Source organism: Fundulus heteroclitus, chromosome 1, assembly GCF_011125445.2.
Source record: "Fundulus heteroclitus isolate FHET01 chromosome 1, MU-UCD_Fhet_4.1, whole genome shotgun sequence".
Classification (NCBI taxonomy): domain Eukaryota; kingdom Metazoa; phylum Chordata; class Actinopteri; order Cyprinodontiformes; family Fundulidae; genus Fundulus; species Fundulus heteroclitus.
In genome coordinates, this window is record NC_046361.1 from 10144294 (window position 1) to 10168289 (window position 23996).

Genomic DNA, 23996 nt, shown 5'->3' on the forward strand with positions numbered 1-23996 from the left:
TTTTCTCTCCTGAAAAGCAAGTCTCAGCAAGCCATATTCTGGCAGGCACTGACTAATAGAAATGCCTCTAAGTTTGTGTCCACACTGAACACGAAATGCAACTGCAAATATCCACACAGACCAATAGGAATGGGACGTGGCTTCGCTCGACTCTTCAGAGGAAGCTCCGCCCACCGAAGTGTGGAGACAAGAAACGTAGGGAATGTGATCTGTAAAAGCTATGCGAAAAGAATTAATTCAGTTATTTCACAATTTCATTGTCATTTTAAGTATTTACATCTTATTTATTCAAGTAGATAATTAAAAATTATTGTTTTATGTATTTATTTAATTTTGAGCACTTTGGTGTTCCATAATAAAGAGCAACTTGAGGTTTCTGTGCATTGATGCGGTTCAACTCACAGGGATCCATGAAAACACTCAGATTTTAGATTTTGGATTATTTAAAAACTTTGTGTTTAATACATAATTCTAAATACTTTTCAGTCATAGTTGGGATGTCGTCATAAAAATTAGGAAAAGCCATTGGATGACAAAGGTCCCAACATTTGGCTGGTATGTATATTTATAGAGATGTTTCTCAGATTGTGAGAAAAGTCTGTAGTGTCGTAGTGTCAGTCTTCCCTCAACAATAGGTGAAGTTTTCCAAATTTGCAAGGATCTAGTGAGGTTCAAGATATCTTGGAGATCCTGAAGTCTGTAGAACAATCCAAATCTGGTGTGAGAGACAAACCTGAGGACTGCAGATAAAAATTTACATCTGGATACCTCTGGTGCAGAGAATGTTTTCTATTTCGCTGAAAATAATGTTCTGCTCATGCTTGTTTTTAATCAAGCTGCCCCATCCTAAAAAAAAAAATTATGCTACAATGCTGAAGTTCAAAGACACTTTTGAAAGCCTATTCAAAATGCCAGGGAAACCATTGATAAAGACTATTCTAAGAATTCCAACAGAATAATAATTTATATTTGAATTCAAATCTTTTTTAAACAATATTTTCCCAAATATTAATCCAAAACAAGCATTTCTGCATTGCACATCTTTATATTACCAGCTGTCCCTTGCCTTTCTTTGTCATGTCTGCTTCCCTAAGTAACTCCACATGTTATTTTTGCTGTGGTGAAATAGACCATCATTACTTCTGTACTCCCCTGAAGGACTCTGATGAGTCACTGAAAACCATTTGTTCGTGTACATCTACCGTCTGATCTCCCCCAAACAAAAAGGGGGAAACAGCCGTGATGCACGGCACAGCGTCTCTTCGTGCAAATGTCCCCGAAAGGATAAGAGGACAGGTCGCACTGACAGCTACATTCAGCGTGCGGCTCTCTCTTTGTGACATGCAGGGTTGCCAAAGGTACGTACGGAAACGCATGAGCTGCTTTCCCTCCTCCCTCTCCGCTTTTCTTTAACCCGTCACTTCTCTTCCCTGCACCTGGGGCTCTCAGACAGAAAAGTGAGAATTACAGCTAATCATGCTTTCTGACTCAGACAGATAATTGGATGGAAGCCTTTTTTTTTTTTTTTCCTTTCCTCCAGATTCAGTCGGGTAATCTTAAAGACAACGGATTTTTCTTCTTTTCTTGTTAGTCTCACCTTGTCAAGGTCGCCTCTTGAATCCTCCAGTGTGAGAGGAAAAAAAAAACGATCCACAACCAAAGCAGACAGCCACATACAGCACATATATATTAAAACCAAACGCTTTATGGCAACGTATTCACACACCAAAATCATTCCGCGCTTTACAGCTCAGCTCCGTACGTTCTCTACGCAGAATAAAAAACTAAAATGTCACGATTAAGCTGTACATTCACTTGAAGAATCGGCCTACCCCAAATAAGTAAAAATAGTATTTGCAGTCTCTCAAGGCCAGGCCTTCAAATCCTTCCATTTGATGTATTTTTAAGAGTTTCTTTTTTTACTTAAAATGTCTTACAGAACAATCGTTTGCTGGTGGATGAGACTTCCAACCTCGCTGAGTCCCGTAGCCGTCTCCACTGTGACGGCCAGCTCATTTTAGTCCCAAGCCTAGTTGTAAAAAACGTCGTCCTCGGACAGCGAGCTGCTGTCCACGTGTCGGACGGCAGCGTCTGCAGCCACCGTGCTTCTGTCCTCAAAGGCGTGATCGGCGTCCTGCCGGGCGTTACATGAACCCACTGGTGGTGGCTGGATCAGGCCGGCTGCACTGGGGTCACTATACGTCTGGGTGTGAATGCTGTAAAGATACTGAGGGACGCCGACGCTTCCACCATCAAGCAGATACTTGGACAAGAAGTGGCCCTCTGCAGCTGAAAAAAGAGGACACCAGTGTTACGTTAAAACGCCTTACAAGTCATAAAGGACTCCATATGAAGCTTTTTTTTCACCTTTTTTATTATTAAAACAGGAACCTCTGGGGGGGAAGTAGCCAAATATAAGGTTATTTACCTTATAAAATTGGGTGTTAAATTGTTTTACTTTGGATGGATTGGTTGGTTGCTTGTTTCAAAGAAACTATGGAATCAAGTTTAAAATCTGTTTTGATTTAACCATTTTAAAAAAAAAAAAAATCTTTTGTAAATAAGACACTTGTATTATGTTTTAAGTTGAGGATTATGGTTATTGCATTAAAATGTGTATGAAAGAGGTCTTCAATACATGGATCGGTTTGCTTTTTGTTTAATTTCCTCCATAAAATGAGGAGGGGGAGGGGTGGGGGGGCTTTCATTGCGTGCCATTATGTGTATCCCTTACAGTCGGTGTCTGGTTTCTAATGAAAGATCAGCTCTTACTTTGTTTTGTATGGAGACAAGAAGTGAACCATTTGGAAAATAAAAAAAACTAAGATGCCAACAAAAAAAAAGAAAAAAGAAAAAAGAAAAAGGGGACACCAGTGTCAGCGAGTTGCTCAAAAGAACTGATAAAAACGTCACTGCCGGGCCGTTCAAACTACTGGCATATGCTAACGGATTGCTCGGGTTGGTTCGAACGGGGAGGCACAGCTGAAGCAGCTGTAGCACAGTGTGTGGCATACTGTGCTACAGCATAGGAGTAAATACAAACTCATCAGAGTAATCAAACAAGCTATCTTTCATCATTGCCACGCTGTGAAACATGTTTGACTTTTTTTTCCCCTTTTTTCACTTTAATGTTGCCAGTCAAATACAATTTTACAGCAGAAAACGATAACGTGAGTAAACACTAAATGTAGTTTTCTAATGAAGAATGGATTTATTGAGGGAAAGCACAATGAGAGCCATTAGCCACAAATGGAGAAAACATGGAACAGAGGAAAATCTTCACAGGAGTGAAGATTTAGCCAACCAGAACGACTCCAAGAGTGCGTGAACGACTCATCCAGGAGGTCAAAGAAGAAACCAGAGGAACGATCAAGACTTCATGATTCTACAATAAGACTGAGGCTGGGCATGAATTTGTGACTTTAAGGACAAACATACTTGAGTTATTCAGCAAGGATATGATTTAAAGCCCACTGGCAAGTCCTGCTCTGAATGACAAATAAGGGCTTTGGACTATTCAAGCAAATAGTCTCAACCTAAATCTGATAGAGAAACTGATCCGTGACTTTAAACTGTCCTGATCCCTTGGAATTTGTCTCCGTTTTTATCCTAAATTCTGTATTTTCCAGTATTTTGACTTCTTTCTGTATTTTTAGATCTGAAATCCATGTTTCTGTTCTGTCATTAGTCAAGTCTCCTCAGCTTCTTTCTCTTACTCTCCACTCAGTTGACATTCATGCTGATAATTCTGCGTTGCTTGATTCCAGGTCACTAGTCACACTTCTACAGTATTTAAGCATTCTGGTTTTATTTATTTAACTGCAGGATTCTGCTGTTGCACTTGCTCTGGTCCTTGTGTTGATTCCCTTCGTAGTCTGTTGTTAGTTCCTCAGTGTCTTCATTAATAAGCCCTCAGTACATCAGGCGTCTGCCTCTGTCCTGCTTTCATTTGGGCCCCCATCATCCATAAAACATGACATAAACAGGCCATTCATGCTCCAAAAACCTCCAATGTGGCTGAATGAAAACAAGTGGCAAAACGTCCTCCACAGTGATGCAAACGTCTTATTGCAAGTTATCGCTAATGCTAAGAGGCAATTACTTTTTTAGCATAGGGCTAGATTGGATTAGGGAGCTTTTTTTTTTATTAATAAATAAAATCATGATTATTTTTTTATTTACTATTACTCTTTAGATTTAAACTTAAAAATACCTAATTATAATTTCTTTATTAATTTAAAATATTTATTTGTACTAAACATCATTTAGAGTGTTTATCATAAGTTCATAGAGACAAACAGGAGGGTGATTTTATTGTGAAATCACAAAAAAAAAACAAAAAAAAAAAACTGGAACAGAGTTAATAAACTGTTGTGTTTGTTGTGTTTAAGACTTCTGTGCTTATTTTTTAAGCAATAAAATAGATCAAATTTCAGTGTTTGGAGCATGTAAGGTGATATGTTGGTATTTCACTTGCTGTAGGATTTATGTTTCGAGTTATTGCATTTTAAAAAAGATTGATTTGGAAGTGTGACGAGCACAGAATACAAATTAACCCATTTTGAAGTCACAAATAGTTAAAAAGCTGATTAGAAAGTAAAAACTGATTGTACCTTATTTTAACTCAAGACTAAACCATCATGATTAAGTTAATGAAGAGGTAGATTTTCAGCTTGTCTTATATTTTATCAAAAGAAAATAAATAAAAAAGGCAAAAACACAAATAAAGGTATACTTTTAACCTGCTACTTTTTAAATTCCTGGAACAGTGGGCTGCAGTGCAATGCAAAGAGCAGCATGTACAAACACAGGAGAAACAAGAGAACATTCTCTCTCAGCCTTTTTAGTTATTATTATTGGCCTCCTGTGCAAAAGGGCTAGAAACAGCATGTTTTCATCATTGCTCAGTGAAGAATCTATGTTCTTTGTTTCAGTTTGTGTAAAGTTGACGTAGGGCTGGCAATACTCTTATTATTTATGGTTTGTTTAATGTAGCAATATGGTCTTAATACAACGTGGGCTTGGCCAGTTTGCAATTTGTTTGTATGCTTGGCACACCTAAATGTTTCAGATAATTTAGATGTGACTTTTAGATCATCATAATGAACACATTCATTTCACTGATGGGGAAAAAAATCCAAACCTTCACGGCCTTGTGGGAAAAGTCATTGCCCCCTAAACCTAATAACTAGTTGGGCCACGGCTGACACCAATTACTGCCATCAAGCGTTTGCAATAACTGGCGATGAGTCTTTTACTGCTCTACAGAGGAATTTTGACCCACTCATCTTTTTAGGATTCAGTCATCTTGAGGAGTTTTCCAGCATAAACCGCCTCATTACGGTCATTTCACAGATTCAGGTCAGGTCTTTAACTAGCCCACTCCAAAGTCTTCATTTTGTTTTTCTTTATCCATTCAGAGTTAGAGTTGCTGGTGTGTTTGAGTCTTTTTCCTGCAGCAGGACCCAGGTTTCAGCTTAGGTCACAAACAGATAGGCTGCACATTCCCCTACAGGATGCTTCGGTAGACAGCAGAATCCATAGATCCATTTATCACAGCAAGTCCGCCAGGTCCTGACCAACACCCTATTTTACTTTCAGTTTGATGTTTCTTTCTGAAATGGTGTGTTTATTTGATGTAATGGCTTAACAAAAGTTTAACATTTGTCTCGTCAGTCCACAGAATGTTTCCCCCGGGCAAAACTGAGATGAACCTTAATGTTCCTTTTTCTGTGTAGCCGTGGTTTTTGTCCTGTCATGAGGATCTTTTGGTGGACTCCACAGGCAGGTCCTGTTTAGACGTTTTTCAGTAAATGGATGTGGCAAGAGAAGATAAACCCAACTTTCCAAAGATGTGACACACCACGGTTATGTTAAAACAGGCTGTGGGGCCTGGCATACAGGTCCTTTTCCCACAGGGTCTTCATAATAAACGCCTTCATGTAAACACTGCGTTTTGTGCCTACTTGTGTTATCTTTGCCTAATGTTTAGATTTGCTTGATGATCTGAAACCTTTATGAGTCACAAACATCCAAGAAAATAGGAAATCATGAAGGGAGCAAACACTTTTTGTCCACTGTATCTGCAATCAAGTCATGCAGATTTTTTATAACATTATGGTTTAATTCAAACTTAGTTATGCTTTAAAACAGGAGTTCACCCTCTGTTCTCTTTGAAGTAGTTTTTTTTTCTTAAAAATCCATTAGAGAAAATGCAAGCCTTCTAATAATGAGTTTGGGATTCTAATCAGCCAAAGCCATTACAGAAGAAATGGTCTGTGATGTTGTTTTAATCTTTTGGTTCATTTATATTCAAGCAACTCTACAGGAAGTCCTGAAAACGTATCGAGACTAAAAGCTTCAGTGACTCACCAACCTTGTGAGCTGGTCGATGGCTGCTCCAGGCTGCAGCTCATGGACCACATGTTCATTGCCGCCTCGGCCAGGGCAAACTGCTCTGCTACACCTGAGGAAACAACACAGAAACACGTTTCCTATTGGTTTTCTCATGAGTCAACCCCTTGTTGTTTCACATGAGGCCTAACACATGTCACAAATTAGAGAAAATCCAATAAGAGCAGTAGATTTAAGTCACTGTCCTGGGAAGCCTTTAGGCTTATTGATTTCTGTCGCTAATCAAACAGAAACAATGTCAGCGAGTTCAGAGAATCTCCCCATCTCTGCCGTCCATCTTCGGTTTTACTTAAATTAAACCCATTCATTCGTCTCACCTGCTGCAAAACGGGCCTCTTTGATTTCGTCTGTCATTTGGGAATAGAACTGCTCATCCTCCTGCAGCTCAGTCCCCATACCCCCACGTCCTCCGCCTCCTTTACTCCAGCCTCCGCTCCATCCGGCTCCGCTTCGCCCGCCCTCCCCACATCCACCCCAACCTTTCCACTCAATCAGGTGAGCGACTCGCCCCTGGGCCATGGCTGTGGGCTTGGTGATGTGCTCCTTTATCGTTGCCACCAGGCCTGAACAAAGACGGGAAGAGAAGAAGAAATGTATCTTCATAAAGCGTATTAGATAAAAGGTAGGCTGGCAGAGAGGAAGAACAAAGGAGATAATAAGATGAGGAGGAAAAGTAGAATGGGAAGGCTTCTATTGCTGCACTCAGATTAAGATATACAAAAGAAGCTGATTGAAATATAACGGCACACATTTCTTCTGCATTTCTTCTGTAGAGTGACAATTTAACAAAAAATAAATCATGACAGAACATGATACACATGATAAAAGTTAATATACGACTGACAGAAATACAACACAGCAATCAGTTTGTGAAAGAGGTGTGTAAAATACGCATTGAAATGTTCAAAGAGTGAAAAACAAAACATCTGCATACTGCACATTTTGATGAAAAAAAAGTTAGAATCCACCCTTAATAGGATGCTGTTTTGAGTTTATGAAGCTAATCCTTTTCAAACCTAAAACGGTTAAATACAATATTATTTCCACAATAGCATCATTTAGTTGTGCAGTGGATTTTCCTTCTCCATAAAAATATGGAAATTCTCCACAATCACTATCAAGCCATTTCCTTCTGGATAATTTTCACCTAAATTAGTGCACTCTCACAATCTCCCACAGGTGCTGGGTCCCAGGTATTAAATGTTCACTTATATATAGAAAGGCTATAATTTATTTACTTTCTTTTACTTTTTTTTTAGGTATCACATTACACATGTCAGCTTAAATAATAATACATATGATTTAGCAATGGTATCAAGGTGTTACACGATTGTATCTGTTGCTTTATGTCTGTTGGTTGTGCTGTTCTTTTTGTGTCTCTTTCCAGGTGATGGAGCAGACAGAGGAAGTTTTATCATTCTCTTCCTTTTATCTCTTCTTTCTTTCACCTCTTCTTTCTCTTTTTTTTCTCTTCTTGTTTTTCTTTTACTCTCCTACTTTCCCATTGTAGTGTCCATATAATTTGAAATTCTCCCTGCAGGAATCACAATAAAGCTATTTACACGCACAAATCAAGCGGAGCATTATGGCGAAAGCCGTTTGCTCCACTTGTGAAAGTAAAATCTGTCGAGCTCTATTTGGCATTAAGATATCAATTTTTATTGCCACTTTGCTAGACAGGACACTGGGGAAAAAAAAAAAAAAAAAAAAAAAAAAAAAAAAAAAAAATGGAAATTCTGGCTTTATGCTTTATGATGTAGTTTTTTTCTGATCTCATATGTCATTTAAGGACGTAGGCAAGCGTGATTGTGTGGCTCATCTAGCAGAGATGTTTTAGAAGACTAACTCGCTCACAGGTTAGATTTTTTAAATGCTTGTCAATCTCGACTAAAACTGGTCGACATTGAGGCTTTTGAAGACACGTTAAAAAAAAAGTTTTGTTTTAAACCAAATATATACAAATTTTAGTCTAGGCACCCGTGAGCCATTTAGACATTGCTTAGAAGTAATGTTAACCAACTGAGGTTAAAACTAACCTGCATGAAATCACTACCCCACAGCCTTTTGTGTGTTAATATTTATCCTCTGGATTAAAGAAGGAAATATTTGCATGTGCAATGACACAACCAGTATATACACCAATAAGAAAAAGGCTAATCTAAATTGTGACCTGTTGCAAGTACCTTTAGAGACCTCTCTTAGTCAAAGAGGTAAAAGCAAATGTTTAGGGGTATTTTTCCTGTTTGTCACTTTCACAGTTTCAAAGGAATTGTTTAAGCGATTTGTAAAAGCTGTGCTCCAGTTGTGGATAAATTCATCAAGTTGCACAGCAGCTTGAGAGCAGATAGCCTGATGTGAATAAGGAATTTAAAAAGATTGGTAACTTCCAACAAAGCAAAGCATCAAACTTGCCAAACTCCAAAGGTAATGTTAGTTTACGGATTAGTGACTTGCTGATAGCCCCACTTGGGTTATCAGAGAAGGGAATAAGTTACCATGCTTAGTACTGAATACTGTTGTTGCTTGTACGCTACTGCAACTTGTGTGTTTAATGCCAAGAACAAAGAATATTTTCCAACAAAGAGCAAAACTGTGCCATTGTTTTCATAAGCAACAAATCTGACAGCTAAACTACTAATGTTGTCGAGAAGGACCCAGATGCAGACAGAAAGCAGGCTGGATCACTTTGAAATTGAATTTTAATGAGGAATAAAAAGAACAGACTCCCGGAACAACAGGAAACTGTTGTATGGAGAGAAACCAAACAGTGAAACATGAAGCAGGAGGATTGAGAGTTACAGATCACGACTATGGAAGAAATGCAGTCTCATTAGAATCAGACTATTTTGAGACATTGCATTTACAACATTGAATTTTAATCCAGTGAAATTCTGTATATGAATCTTTTTTTTTCCACTTAAAAAATTGCCAATAAAAGATCAGCTTCAGAAATTCGGCTGCAAAAAATTTTCGTGTCAAAAGCCAAAGCAATCACCACTAGATCAAGTCGAGGGGCTTCTAGCCAATCAAATGATGCTCATTTGATCACATGACACAGTGTGTTGGGCAGAGGTGAATCTCTTAAATGGCCTGTACCATTTAAGAGACTCACCTCTGCCTGTACTTTTAGCGCTTTATCAGGTCCTGAGGACCCCAAAGTGCTTAGCAGTACAGTTATTCATTCACGCACACATTTACACACATTGTGTAGTAGCCACAGCTGCCCAGGGCAGACTGACAGAAGTTCAGTTAGCTGGTTGTTGGCTAAATGTTGTCCCTGGTGCCCTAAACGCACTGGTGTGTCACATGATCAAATTAGCATCATTTGATTGGTTAAAAGCCACTGTATGATTCGATCTGGTCCTGACTGCTTTGGCTTGAGTCACCAGAAGGTCAAAACATTTGCAGGTGAATTTCCACAGATGAATTTTTGCAGTTGAATTTTTTTCCAGGCGAATTTCACCATCTGATTTTTTTTTTGCAGGCGAATGTTTGCATGTGAAACTTTTGCCGGTGAATTTGAAGTAAAAAAAAAAAGATCATATACATAATCACACGGGATAGAATTCAGTGTTATAAATTTATTGTCTAACAAAAAGCCTGATTCTAATCTAAGGAGACTATACTTCTTCCATACATGGCATCCTAATAACTTGCCTAAAGTATCATGAGCTTATATCTAACATAACATTGGTACTTGATTTGAACTAAACCCCCTATTTTCATAAAAGAAATAAACATGATAAAATATTTGTAAGACCAAAATGTTCAGCATTGTTTTTTCTGGGCAAAGGCAACATCCATGAGGTCTAGGACCTCATTCGGCTTTACATTCAGGCTGTGAGTCTCTATGTTCCTGTAGCTCAGACATTAATGTGTTATTTATGACCAGCTGAAATTACTGCACAAAACAACAAGAAGCCATCCTTTCATGTAATCATAGGAGACAAGGGTAGAAAGGTCTCGGGAAATGAAGAGAGGAAGTATTGGTGACAATACGATTTGATCATATTTCAGAGGAGAAAATTAAACCAATAACAAAGGAAAAAAAATGAAAAATTGAAACAACAAAAGGTCAAAGAACAACAAATGATGAAGAAAGAATCAATGGGGAACCAGGAGAAATAACCCAGCTGTGTAATGTCAGGAAACAGACGTTAAAAAAAGGGCTGCTGGTTACCTTGGTGCTGAGAAGCTGAGATAAACATCGCAGCCACTTTATTTTCATTTGAGCTCAATACCTGGAGATTTCACAGCAGGCTTTATTGTATGTTGTGTCACCCACAGCTGCCTCACCCTGCTTTCACACGGCGATGGCTCTGTTAGGGTGTTGAGTGTTAAATCTGAGGAAGATATTATCTGCTCACACCAGTTTAAGCAACATGAACACACCAGAAAAGACCACATTTGATGTCTATTTATTTGTTTTTGTCTGTTTCAAAGACAGAGAAGAGGCTTGAAGAAGAGCTTCATCTGCTAAAATGGAAGCAAATGTTTCTGCTTGTTAATATGAGGCTTGAACGAAATGGCACAAATAGCACGCTGTGCTCATCATCTAATTGATGCTCGATGATTGCAAACACCTGATGACTGTAAACGTCTGAACAAGAACAAAGACGATCAGCTCAGGTGTCAAATGCAAACAGTTTTCAAAAAGCAGTCACTTCATCAAGAGCACAGTATAAACAGCATTTTTGTATGGGGTAAGATAACTGTCAACATAACCACATGTGTAGGCGTCTGAATTTGTAAATGTTAGTCAATAAACGTGAATACATTTAAGATTTGTACTTGTTCCTTATCGACTCATACATGTGACATCAGATGTGTGAAAGTTCACGTTTAGAAGTTACGAATGCAAGTTGCAAAGTTACAACTGTCCAACTACACATACAAGTACAAATCACAAACCCACTTTGTGGGAATCACAAAGAGGAAAGACTGAACTTTCTGGAAATACACAGAAGTTTGATAAGACATGTAATCCCATGTTAGAACATATGAAAGACCAATGATGCTCTCCTTACTCATCTTCCTTCCAAGATCTTCCACACCTGATGGAAAGTAGTACACTGAAGAATGGGACACTGCTCTGTCCTTAGCCCCTGCTCTCATCTACTTTTTTAGTGTAAATATTAGTGGTGGGACTTAAACTTTTTTTTAATGTTTAATCGAGTTAGAGAGTTTAGAATTAATTCATCGCAATTAATCACATTTTAATTGAAAATCATATACGTATCAGCAAAATAAACATTTTAAATCTCTCATTATTCAATCAATAGATATGAGCTCAACAACAAAGATTTTCATTTTTAGTCTGTTGTTTAAGATATTCAACCATCGGATTTGTAAAGTTATACCTATTCAGCTTTCAAGTGTTTCAGGAACTCCTGATCAATCATGCAACATCTTTGAAAAAACATTTCTTTACAAATGTAAACAGTACACAAATAGTACTATAGTACAATTTCTTTCATTGAATATTGGGGAAAAAAATAAAAAAGCCTACATTATTGCCTTCTTTTCTTTTTAATGACGTTCCCAGCAAGCGAGAAAACCCTCTCACAGGGGACAGAAGTGGCGGTGCTATCTAGATATTCTCTGGCCAGGTTAGACAGCTGTGGATTGGCCCCTGAATGTGCTGACCACCATTGTAGCGGGCAGCCTGTCTCACCGATTGAGCGTTCTGCCCTGTAGAGGCTCAGGTTAGGGCACAACTTGCACACAACAATAGTCTTTTCCAACATCAGACCATCTTTTGAAGCAGAAGTTTGTCCATAGCAGGCCAAGAGAAGCTGCTTCATCGTCCATCGCTGTTTTTTCACTTGTGCGTCTGCTTTACGGGCATGCCAGGAACACGCAAAAATAATGGTTCTGGCTTAGGACTTTTGTATGTAAAAAAAGAAATGGCAATAATTGCGTTATAATTTTTAATGCGTTCAAATCTATGCAATTAATTAAGCGAAATGAACACGTTAAATTCACGGCCCTGGTAATTATTTAATGTTAATTTGTCATTGTTGTAATTGTGACTATTGTGTAATTCTATTTGTTTATCTCCTATCAGTTACGTATTTCTGTTGTCATATTACTGTTCGGAGACTTAGCGCTGACTCCATGTCCTTTGAAATAATTCAACTTCAAAGCCTGCATTAATAAAGTGTTTAAAACATTTTAAACATGTATCTTTGTCACTCTAAGTCATAAATATGTTGTACTTTGTGTTAGTGTTATACATAACACCCCCCCCCCCCAAAAAAAAATGTAAATAAAAAAAATACACACAGGTTTGTGGTTGTAAAGTAAAAAAAATTCAAGGGTTAAAAATATTTCCCCACACATGAGCAGGGGTCCGTTCTTCGTACGTCGCTAACTCAGTTAGCAGGATTTCATTGTTGACGATTTGGCATGATCTTGGATCGTTTGGTTCTTCGAAAGACTTCCTGCACTTGTTGTCATAGCAACATGTGCGGCAGCTTAAGCCTGCTCCAGAGCAGGCTTATTTCATGTAAACAAGATTAGATCACGGCTGTATAAGCGGAAGAGATGGGAAGTCTGCCGTAGCTATGTCCATTTTTACGACAGCAACCTGTTGCGGAAGGTGCAAGAATAATTTGCAGAGTTTTTCGAATTAATCGTGTATTGCGCAATAGACAGGATCCTTTAGAGCAGCGCGACAGTGTAGAGATTTTTCTTGGTGGCTGTTATAAACAGACAAACACATCATTTAACAGTGGCTTTTAAAGAGGAAAAAGTGGTGTTGGAGCCATAAATCTAAAATTTTAAGTTATTTGTATGGTGGTTTGCTTTTTATTTTTATCCTATTCAGTAAGAAGATTTGTTCGGGCCATTTTATTGTGAAGTTTAGTTTACTTTGAAAGGCTTGCTTCCTGTCGAGCCGTATATTGTATTAGAAAAAACTATGGTTGGATTATCTAGACACGGAGCAATACAGTTTTACCGTGTAAACTGTGGATGACTTGGAAAAGGAAGATTTTCATTTTTTATGGATAAAGATTGTTTTTTTTTTTTGTTAAAATTCCCAGTTTGCACGTGTCCTTTACTTCCCGTATCTAAGGAATGACACTGAAATTTGGATCTCTTGACATAACAAGTGCCTTTTTAAAATACAGTATAATAATTAAAGGCTACCATTTTGTAGAATATTCTTGTATTTCACTTTTACTTGTCCCCGTGTTCTAGTGGGTCCTGTGGAGGCTCTGACATAAAAGAACAAAGTAAATATGAGATTATTAAAATGCAAAAATTAATACTGTAGAAAGTGATAGAAACATCTATCATGGACAGTATTTACACATTAATTTGTCTGCTGCTTTTTGCCAGCCCTCTCTCCTGGCTTTAACAGATTTTGAGGTGTTTTAATTAATGACTCAAATTCGGCATAATCTTCCATTAAAAGCTCGTGTTCTGCTTGGGAGACAAACTGTGGGCGTTCTTTGGCCATGCTGAACAGCGAATAGCAGCATTGCTGATCATTGTTTCTACTATCGATACATTTCCCCTTTTAAACAAACGCATGAACGCGCAGTTGTCTCAGACAACTCAATCCAGTGATACTAATCGTAAACAACAGGTGTGTTCAAAGAACCCAATTAGCCGGATCATGATTAGCCGGATGAAATCATCTTGGATGTCTCATTTGATCTTGGATGTTTTAAGCAACGTACGAAGAACGGACCCCTGCTGCATCTTTCCAACGACACATAGCAATGTAGAATGAAAGCAGAAATGTGTGTATGAAAGCATTAAAAACACCATGATGTAGTAAAACTGTCTGAGCACAGTGTGAGGTGACTTTAGCGACTGTGTTGTTTGGCAGCAGAAAGTGAGCTTCACTTTGTGTTGACTGATCATGCCCGTGTAAATGTTAAAACGCGTTTTAAACACTCTTTATTGGATTGAATCTATCAGCGTCTCAGCCGTTTGCCTGAATAGACTCGCCTAACTTATTCATGAGGTTTTTATGCTGCCGATAATTACTCTGTCAGTTTAAAGGAGCTTCCACTCAGAAACGTTCATCAAGGCATAAAACATTACCTAAAATAATGAGCCTCCTGCAGGGTGAAAAAAGCTGTAAAGATGGGAAGGGACACAGGATGGGGGGTGCATTAACCTAAATGCAGGAAGTGAGACATGACGGTAAAAAAAGTAGATCTAATTGATGATGGATAGGAGTGTGTGTTTGGATGAATAGGAAAAGAGATTAAGGGAGGAGGACAATAGACCAGTTCATTGTTATTGTTTTGATCCGGGTTTTTCGCGCATGCGCGCCGGACTGGTAGGCAAAACACGAACACAATGGCGGACGCAAACAGAGAAACTGAAGAGTTCTCCACCTATTTTTCTTCTTTAGATAACGTATCACAAGATCGTTTTAAGAGTAAGTTGATGGTTGATGGTATCAGATTGCCAGATCCACACAGCAAAAGCCTGAAGGGACGGAGTGAGTCTGTGAAATGCTGGCCAAGGGTTCCGTACCGCGACATATACAGCTGCTTTATAAACACGCAGGCCAGTACGGACAAGAGAGCACGAAAGCCCCTGAAACCACTGGACGGCTGCAATTATTTTATATCAGGAAAAAGGCTCCAGCAATGCCCGCGACGCCATGAGGGATTAAGAGGGTCAGAAAATGGATGAATGGATGTTCAGACATGTTTGTGTAAGAGCAGAAAGCGGAGTCGAATACACAAAGCGCCTCAGCAGAGAGGAAGACCCGCCCGGTAGGTTAAAAAAAAAACATTGTTTACTGCGGATTATTTTGGTGTTTTTAATCTGTTTTTTAAATGGCCGGGGGTGTCGGCGACGTTGCAGCGTAAACACAGACGTACTAGCGCGCGTGAATGGGGGAGTAATGGAGCCGCTGTCTGGTGAACATTATTGCACACTGATTGCACGAAGAAAACTAAAATGATGCGGCATGCTGCTGCTGCAGCGCATCGACTCCGCTTCTCACGGCCCCGTCTAGCCATCGCCACCTCCCCTCCGCCGCTATTTAAGTAGAACAATGACTAGTGCAGAATTAAGTTGTATTTACCGGAGATGAAGTGTAGACTGCAAATTCTGTCGTAGTATGATGGCTCCCCCAGTCCATTGGGAGTGTCTGCCTGCGCTCTTTTCATTGAAAATATCCATTTCTTTCTTCGTCCTTCCTCCTTCGGTAAACGACAGAAATGTACATCCAACGATTTGGAATGCCTCTCTGTGTGCAACCGGGAGCACAACAAGTCGTAGGCATTGTTTAGATTCCAAAAATAAACTAACTAAAAGTATGCTCTAAATCACCCGTTTTGTCATGTAGTAGACGAGAACAGTACTGTTTTTTGCCTACCCGCGGGACCCGGATGTAGCGCTGACGTCACGCGTGAACAGGTCTATTCCTCTCCCAACCCCCATGTGGCTACTGACACAGCTTCCCCAGTATTGGTTTACAACAAAACACAACTTGAATGAAACATGTGGTTTTGGGGGGGTGGGGGGGGGGGTTGCATTTCTCACCTATCAGTGAGGATGTAGCCAGCTCTGCAATATCATAGCGGCTGGATTTATCGGCCACGCTGCCATTGGAAGGGGTCTGACCATCCTGCACAGCAAACGTAAGAGAAAAAAAGCATAAAAAGGTTATTCCAGTGGGAAGTAAGGAATTGATTTCATGTCACTTTGGAGTAATGATTACTCCTAGTCGAAAATTTCTATTTGTTACAGTGTCTTACAAAAGTATTCAAACTCTCGTGAAAACTTTCACATTTTATGGCATTGCAACCACACACCACAATATATTTTAATAGCTTTTTATTGATGGTTTTTTAAAACATGATTTCAAAATTTTGACATAACCAGAACCATGCAAGTCAATATTTTGTACAAACACCTTTTACTGCAATTACAGTTGCAGGTATTTTTGGCAGTGCTGTGCATCTGTGCATTCCTGAATGGCAGCTCTGCAATCAGGAAGTAATGACAATGTTTGCATTTCTTTTGATTGGACCTTTCATTTACTGCCTCCTTCTTCTCTTTAAACGTGACCAAATAAACCAAAGGCAAATGCCCTACATATACATATATGACAGGACACGTTATTTAAAAAAAAAAATGAATAGATCATGTTTGAGTCCAAATGTTAGACTTATTTAGATTTTTTTGGATAACTAAAGTAGCAAAATATAGAAATGAGAGCAACTGTTTAGGGAATCTGGCCAAAACACATTAACATGACCAATGACAATAAAAGAGAAACATCAATATACTAATTGTTGAATAACATTTTCCCTGAATATATACATAATATTATATGATAAACAAGAACTAGTTGAAGCTGGAGCTGAGCTTAGTTCAGAATGATAGATGGTGAACTATGAACATGAATTATTTTATTTAACTTAACTTTAGCTTAACTGAATTCAGAACAGGTTTGCAACAGGTTTTCCATCCTTCTTTTCAACAACTTGCTTTTGTTTCACTATCCCTGCAGAAAAAACAACAACATTCAACATCATAATGCTGCTACCGCCATGTCTCACCATGAGGGTTCAAGAGGATATAGATGTTTTGAATCTAAGCCAAAAAGCTACATTTTGCTCTCATCTGACCATGTTTTCACTGTCCTCACTTTCTTTTTTTGCCCCTCTTTCATAAATTACACATAACTTGACTTTATTTACCGATCAAATAACTTCTGAAGGCCATTAGTAGCTGTGCTGGGTTTTCTTTAGAGGGTTTCATAGTAAAGTGGTTTAGTTGCTCCAAGCCACACTTTTCATGTATGAAAACGATGTATCTCTATTCTTCCATTTCCTAATTGCACTATTTGTTGTTCTGTGTATATTATACATTAATACAAAGTTGTGCAATTGTGAAATGGGTTCCTCACATATTGAAGAGTCTTTGGGCAACACTGAGCCCTGCTGTGCCTCTTTGTTTCGTTTGCTTTCCTGTGCTTGAGCTAAGAATGATGATCTCATCGCAGAGACGCAGGAGAGCGTGTGGCTGTGTGAATCTGTGCGCAAAAGTATAATTTAGGATTCTGCACAAAACAACAACAAAGTGTTGAAATTAAAACTGAATCACAAGGAGAGCCATTCACATCTCCTCTTTTTTTATTGCAATTCAGCCCCCACCTTTGCCGCTTTATTTGTCTTCCAGGCAAACATGAGACAATGAAGTTAACAGCCAGAAGTTCTTCAGCAGTCACACTCCGTCTAAATCAGGTGCCAACAACAGAAGGCACGAGCTCGACACCCAAGTAGGTGCAATCAGAGCAAAACACGAGCTACTTCTTCCTAAACTAATAATTCCTCTTTAGTATTCCTGAGCTGGTTGCAAAGACTTCAAGGATTTTTAAGAAGGCACAAGCAAGACTGGACAGCAGGCCGATTTGCTTCCCCACATGAGAGCACAGGAGTTGGTTTCCAATACAGACGGATTCTTTGTCTCTCTTTTTTAGTAAAGATTTAGGTTTGCCCTTCTCCTCTGGTGAATGGTTAGCAGTCATGCTTATCTTTTATAGGTGGGAAGGTGCACCCCTTTGTCCCTACCCTCTCAAAATAGCTTAATGAATGTCACTCCTCCTCCTCTCTCACAGCCAGTCAGAGAATTTCCTTCATACATTTTAATGAGTTTTCCACATTCAAGCTGCAAAATGAAAAATTGCTGCCTAAGGCCTGTGTTCTCTTTATGATTTATATGTTCATTTGTCTATCTTATGCTGGTGATACTTGAGCTTCCTTCAGAAAATGTTGGTAAGATGAACACGAAGCAAAATACCCATATTAAGCGAAACTGTGATCTGAAGCCATTTAGCACAAGCAACCAAAAGAGGATCAAGAATGTTGATCTTTGCTTGATTCAAAAACAGCTGAGCATTTAAATGGAGGACAGTAGACCTGGAAAAGGTACTGATGGTTACTTCTCAAGTCAGAACTTGGATCTGTAAAGGACCTCTTTGCTTACTGCTCATGGCCAAGTCTAATACAAAGCAATAATAACGCATTTCCCTGCATTTTATACATCTGAACAGCCTAGCAAAACCCTCACAGGAGTTCTCCAGTATCACAGAGAGCAACATAATGGGATAATAAACAACAGAACCACAAATCACCTGCACATCCCTGCAGCAATCACGTTTTAAATACCTGGCAGCCATGTTGACTTTTCAGCTCTTGGGTAGGTGTGAAATAGTTAATATTTCCAAACTAGTTAGTTAGTTATTGTTTTGGAATGGAAACCCAAAGCCACATCCTTCAAATGTACAAGTGTAAATGAATGCAGTACCAATGAGAATACTTTTCTTTTCTTTTGGGGTTTTAAATGCATACTTGTTGATATCCTTAAAGAAAAAAATAGCTGCATAACAAATGAAGTTAAAGGGGCCTTGTCATGTAATTTGACCATGAAAAGTAAACACAAAAAAACATATATCATCCTACAAACAAACAATACCCACCAAGCGCTCATCCTGATAGTGTTTACTTTGGTCTTTTTGAGCCTGAAAAGAGCTATGACCCGGGCCTGATCAGCAGACATAAACATTGTTGTGTCATCTGCCAGCAGTATCGCAGAGCTGTCAGATAGAAAGATGGCCACAGTCGATACAGCTACTGTAAGAGCCAGTAGACTGCCCTGTAATGGCTCGTAGTAAAGTGACAGCTCAACCTGGATGAAGATCTACAGGGATCTACAGGGTTAGGGTTACTTACTCTTTATTCCTCATCATCACTCAGCATTTCTGACTCGTTCGGCTCCATTGCCTCTTCTTTTTGCCTCTCATTGTTTTTTAATCTTAAATTATATATTTTTAAAAAATCTTATTTTGAAAAAGTTAAATTCTTTTTTTCTCATTTCAAAAAATCAAACTATTTTATTGTATGCATTCTTTATGGAGTCCTTGTCAGGCCAGTCATTGGACCAGCTTTTGGTACCTTTGACAGTGTGGGCAGGTACCAAGTCCTCCTGAAAAATATAAAGCCAGCATCTCCATAAAGTTTGTCAGTAGAAGGAGTAGAAGCAAACAGAAATTCCTGGGTTTTTTTTTTGTTTTTTGGGGGGGTTGGGGGGGGGGGGGGTTACCAGGCACTGGCTGATTCATGGACTCATCGAAGCTCTGAAGCATGACAAAAATATTTTCCCTGAATCACAACGAGCGTGTTTCCAAAAAAAGAAAAAAAAACCTGATGTACAAACAGGCAATTTCATCAATATTAGGTGTTATTAAAAAGTAGAGTAAAATATTTAGAACTTATTAAAAGAATATAACTACATATCTTGCAAGAGAAGAGCATTTAACTCATATTCGACATGTGCATTAAGTGGACAAGATGACACAGCATAAAATTCAGTGAAGCTGTGGGTGAAAGACAGACTGCTCCGGCTCCTTGCCTGTCTGTGACCCCTGACCTGCCTTGTTGCAGCCTGGCCTCCAACACCCCAAACAGCTGACTGTGTGCGGAGGAGCTGCATAGAGAGCAGCTGAAACACTAGTCAATACATTTTGTGACGTTCAAAGCAAACCCCTAAGGTCTTGAATCAGGAGAACAACTGTTTGTGTAAGTTTTGCCACGCATGATTAACTGGAACCACTTTGATTATCAGTGATTCATATCAAAACAGAGTAAAAATGCTAACATTAGCCTAGCACTTCTGGAAGCTGTTCTACATGAAACTGTCTTTTCTTTTATTTTTAGTGGAGCAAGTTGTGAGTTTGTAACCAGAGCCATGTGTGTGGAGTTAGATTTAGGTTTAGAAATTAGGAAAAAGCTATGAATCTTTTTGGTGACATGTCAGGGCATTATGTTAACTTTCATAACCTCATCGGACATGTCGAAGCAGCAGATTAAGACTAATCTGAAACTCCACTTGGGATAACGTATCTGTTTCTGTACAGAAAAAAAAGGAGAAATAGCTGAAACGGCAGTGTCCTGGATCTGAATGTTCACCCAATACGGATGTCCAAGTCAGGATCTTTCTGTCCCAGATATCGATCAGTCATTTATGAATAGACGTTTGTCAATACAGAGTCTCAGTCCGACACCTCAGTAAGATCAATGCCACATATATGCAGTAAAATAACACACTGCATTTTATAAATAGTGCACAGTTTACATTATTTGTGCCTCACTTAATACAATCATCTCTAGCTTTTATTTCTTGGACATTAAAGCTAGTAAAGTGTTGTTTACAATTTATTTACTTTTTGGCTTATTATTGCCATTTAGGCTTGCATCATAGTGGATTAAAGGTAATAGGTAAATATTTATAAATAGTCTTTATTATCTTCATATGATCTTTAAGAAACCTTTACATTTTCCATGTTTGTTTTATTGGTTATGATATTAAGTTAACTATAATAAATACTAACTATAGAAAAGAGTGTAGATGTGAAGAGCTCAATGAGAAGATGTAACTCATGCTTCAGATGAAGTAATTTTTATTAGATCTGACTTGTGATCAACACTGAAACTGGTTATTTCTTGGATATTAAAGCCATTTAATGCTTACCAGTCATAAACAGGACATACCTTGATGGGAGCTGACTGGCCTTCCTCGGTCTGGTGCTGCGATGATGGCGGTAGGTGGAGCTCTGTGGGGAATCACAGGCAAATAACTGGTGTTAGATTCATAGACTTATGCGTGGCCAGGGGTCAAGGGAGACTCATGTATAATGGATGACGTGATGTGTGTGTGTGTGTGTGACAGAGAGCTTTGAATCCCGTTAGTGCCATTTAACCGAGGCCCCTCTGCACATTTAGCTTTGCATCAGTTCACGCTCTGCCTATTTGCTTCATAATTGATGGTGATGAGGCTCATATGAATGACAAGAGGAAATGAAGTGGAGGCCAGTGCTATGGAGAGTTGACATCATTAAAAAAAGCTTCGCAGACACACACACACACACACACACACACACACTATCACACTCAACAAAGCAAACACATGCTTGGGGTTTCCCTGGGGGGTTTGTTGGGGGGGGTGTCGTCAAGACAATCGGTGATCACAATGGAAACACCACAGCAACGGGAGCCAAGTGATACCTCCAGCCACTTATCGGACACAATTATACACAGATGGAGACACAGACTCTCATCTGATCTCCAGCCTTGATCATGATTCCTAAACCAATCCTCTGTCTCTGCAGATTTAACCCCCCCCCCCCCCCCCCCCCCCACCGACTCACACACATACACACATACACTCTCTTCTGCTGTGCTCTTATCTGTTTGTCTGCCGCCTCGCAGCTGCCTCCTCCCTCCACAGCCTGAAAGCTCTGCACTCAATACCTTCCACCTCCTTTAAAAAGGGGCTCTTGCTAATTGTTTTGAGATTTCTTTTTCCAGCTGAGACCAGGAGATCAGCCTGAAAATGACGGCAGAGATTGTAATCCTGAATATAAAAATAAATAAAATAAAAACTATATGGTATCACAGAAAGAACTGACGATTCCAATCAGTTTTGAAAAATGTTAACAATCTTTTGAATGGCATTACTTTCTTTCTTTCTGAGACGTGTCCAGCCACTTCAGTCAAACAGCTTCTGAGATGCATCAAACACTCAATTATTTCCCTGCGAAGGAAAATTGCAACTCAAGTCACATCTTCAAGTCCAGACAAATCGGGGATGACAGTCGGATGAGGCTGTCACATTTCAGAGCCACTGTTTTTCTCCCTCAATCATCAACCTCCTGCCCTCCAGTCAGCCTCTACAGATTGCTCTGAGAGAAAGCTGTGATGGAGCCGATGAGAATGCCTTTTTTTTTCTTTTTCCAGATCTATTGCTTTCTGGGTTCAGAGCAATTGTTCCCATAATGGAGTCAACTCTGATGCACCAAACCTGACTCTCTCCATCTCAGTCAAGTGTCGGGACTGCAGGGATATCCATCAGTTACATCTGCTACGGCTAAAACGTCCAACCCTCACGAACTTCATGGAAAATAATCACAAAAATTCAGAAAGAGTCATCATTCAAAACTTCAGCGACAGCTCGCATGTCTAGCCCTGCCAGCTCGCCCCGCAAGTTGAGACGATCCTCAGACATCCAGGCACGAACAGGTGGGCTCTGACACTGACCTTTGTGACCTTTGCAGAGGCAGGCACCCATGGTCTAAGCGCAGCCAACCGGTTATCTGTTCACCATGGTGGAGGAGCAAGAAGTGTGGGAAAAAAAGGAGGAGGAGAGAAAAGAGGCAGCAGAGGCAGGAGAAGTATCACTTGGCTGAGAAGCAGAGTGTGTGTGTGTGTGTAGAGGGGGGGTGGAGGGAGGGAGCAAACGCTGGAAAAGCTGGAGGCAGATGCAGCGGCGGACTTGTCTGTATGGGTAAAGAGAGGTGAGAGAGCGACGCTGACAGAGTGTGGGAAGGGGGTGCAGAGAAAGGGAGGAAATGGGGGAGAAAGCACGACTGCCTGTTTGCTGACGAGTGTGAATCCCCTCCCCTTCTCTCTCCCGTTCTCCTCCCACTGTGTTCTCCCTCTCCACGCTACTGTATGCAGTCCCAGCTCAGTGTGAACAGAGGGCACGCTCATGGAGCTAATCAGAGTATGTTCGCTGGTTAAATGATGGACGGATCTTAGCGGGCAGAAAACACGAGTCACATCCCTCTGATCATCGTAAGGTTGGGATTTTATTTGGACTCTGGTGATTGTGTAATACTCTGTGTTTGTCTTAGTCTGAAGGGAGCATCTTTAAGGACTTGGTCCTCATTTTCCATCGTTCTTGATTTCTTCGTCAGGACCAGCAACAACCCAAACGTCAGTAACCCTTGGCTGAATTCAAATGCAACGAATAAAGTTTTTTTCCCTTCAAAACTTCCAAAGCTGCCACCTTTACCTGTTGATGCCAACTATGCATCAGTGCAAACAGTTTTTTACAACCAAGTTTGCTGATGAATTGCCTCAAATGCTTCTTTCTCACCCCCCAAAGTCTTGTGGTCTTGTCTTGGTCTTGCTATGCTCAGGTCTTGACTCGTCCTTAGATTAGGTGGGCTCGACCACAGCACGCTTCTTCACAGAGCATCTTTGAACTTTAGATTCATGGTTTTAATCTAAACCGCCCCATTCTTGCTCCGCTGGCGTGTTCAGGGCCGTCATCGTGCGAGATGTGGCCCTCCGCGCTTGTTGCAAAACTTTTACAGCTTCTAATATTTGGTTTTCAGAGCCTTTCCCTGTATTTAGCTCCATTCATCAAAGTAAATCTAGTTTCAGTGCTACAGACTCATCTTGGCGTCCTCAGATACTTGTTGCAGTGCTGTTGTCTTCTTTTTAGTCCTTGCGGACTTCTCCTGGGACATTTCAACCAATGTGGTCAGGGAAAAGCGAAAAGTAAGAACTCCACTTAAAGAGGTACACTTGTTTTCACCTTCTGTGTCTTCTTGTTTGGTGATACGCTGCACTAGAGGAAACCTCCTTTCCCTTTTTTATTTATTTTTCTTCATCAGCATGATGAACCAATGCTAAATGTTCAATGCAGAAAGGACTCGTGCTCTAGGAAAGAAATATTTCTAGATGCGTTTCACCTCTAACTCTGATGTTCTTCCTGGTTCTAAGAATCTTTGTGCTACATTCTGCGCTGTTTCC

General features: G+C 39.7%; 1 protein-coding gene across 1 annotated transcript; it reads right to left on the bottom strand.

Annotated features, from left to right (window-relative positions):
- Positions 1–1920: 1920 nt before the first annotated feature.
- fam131c (family with sequence similarity 131 member C) lies at positions 1921–22810 on the bottom strand. Its single transcript, XM_012861893.3, has 6 exons — positions 22494–22810; positions 20949–21010; positions 15934–16018; positions 6732–6977; positions 6377–6466; positions 1921–2289 (listed from the first exon to the last, which is right to left on the bottom strand). The coding sequence occupies exons 1-6, from the start codon at positions 22522–22524 to the stop codon at positions 2030–2032; spliced, it is 774 nt and encodes a 257-aa protein (XP_012717347.2). The 5' UTR covers positions 22525–22810; the 3' UTR covers positions 1921–2029.
- Between the last annotated feature and the right edge of the window lie 1186 nt (positions 22811–23996).

Coding starts and splice junctions, on each gene's coding strand:
- fam131c (XM_012861893.3), bottom strand. CDS start 22,524: ATGGGTGCCTGCCTCTGCAAAGGTCACAAAG. Junction 16,019..20,948: donor GCCAGTCAGCTCCCATCAAG/GTATGTCCTGTT, acceptor TTTGCTGTGCAG/GATGGTCAGACCCCTTCCAA. Junction 6,467..6,731: donor AGAGGCCCGTTTTGCAGCAG/GTGAGACGAATG, acceptor TTGTTTCCTCAG/GTGTAGCAGAGCAGTTTGCC.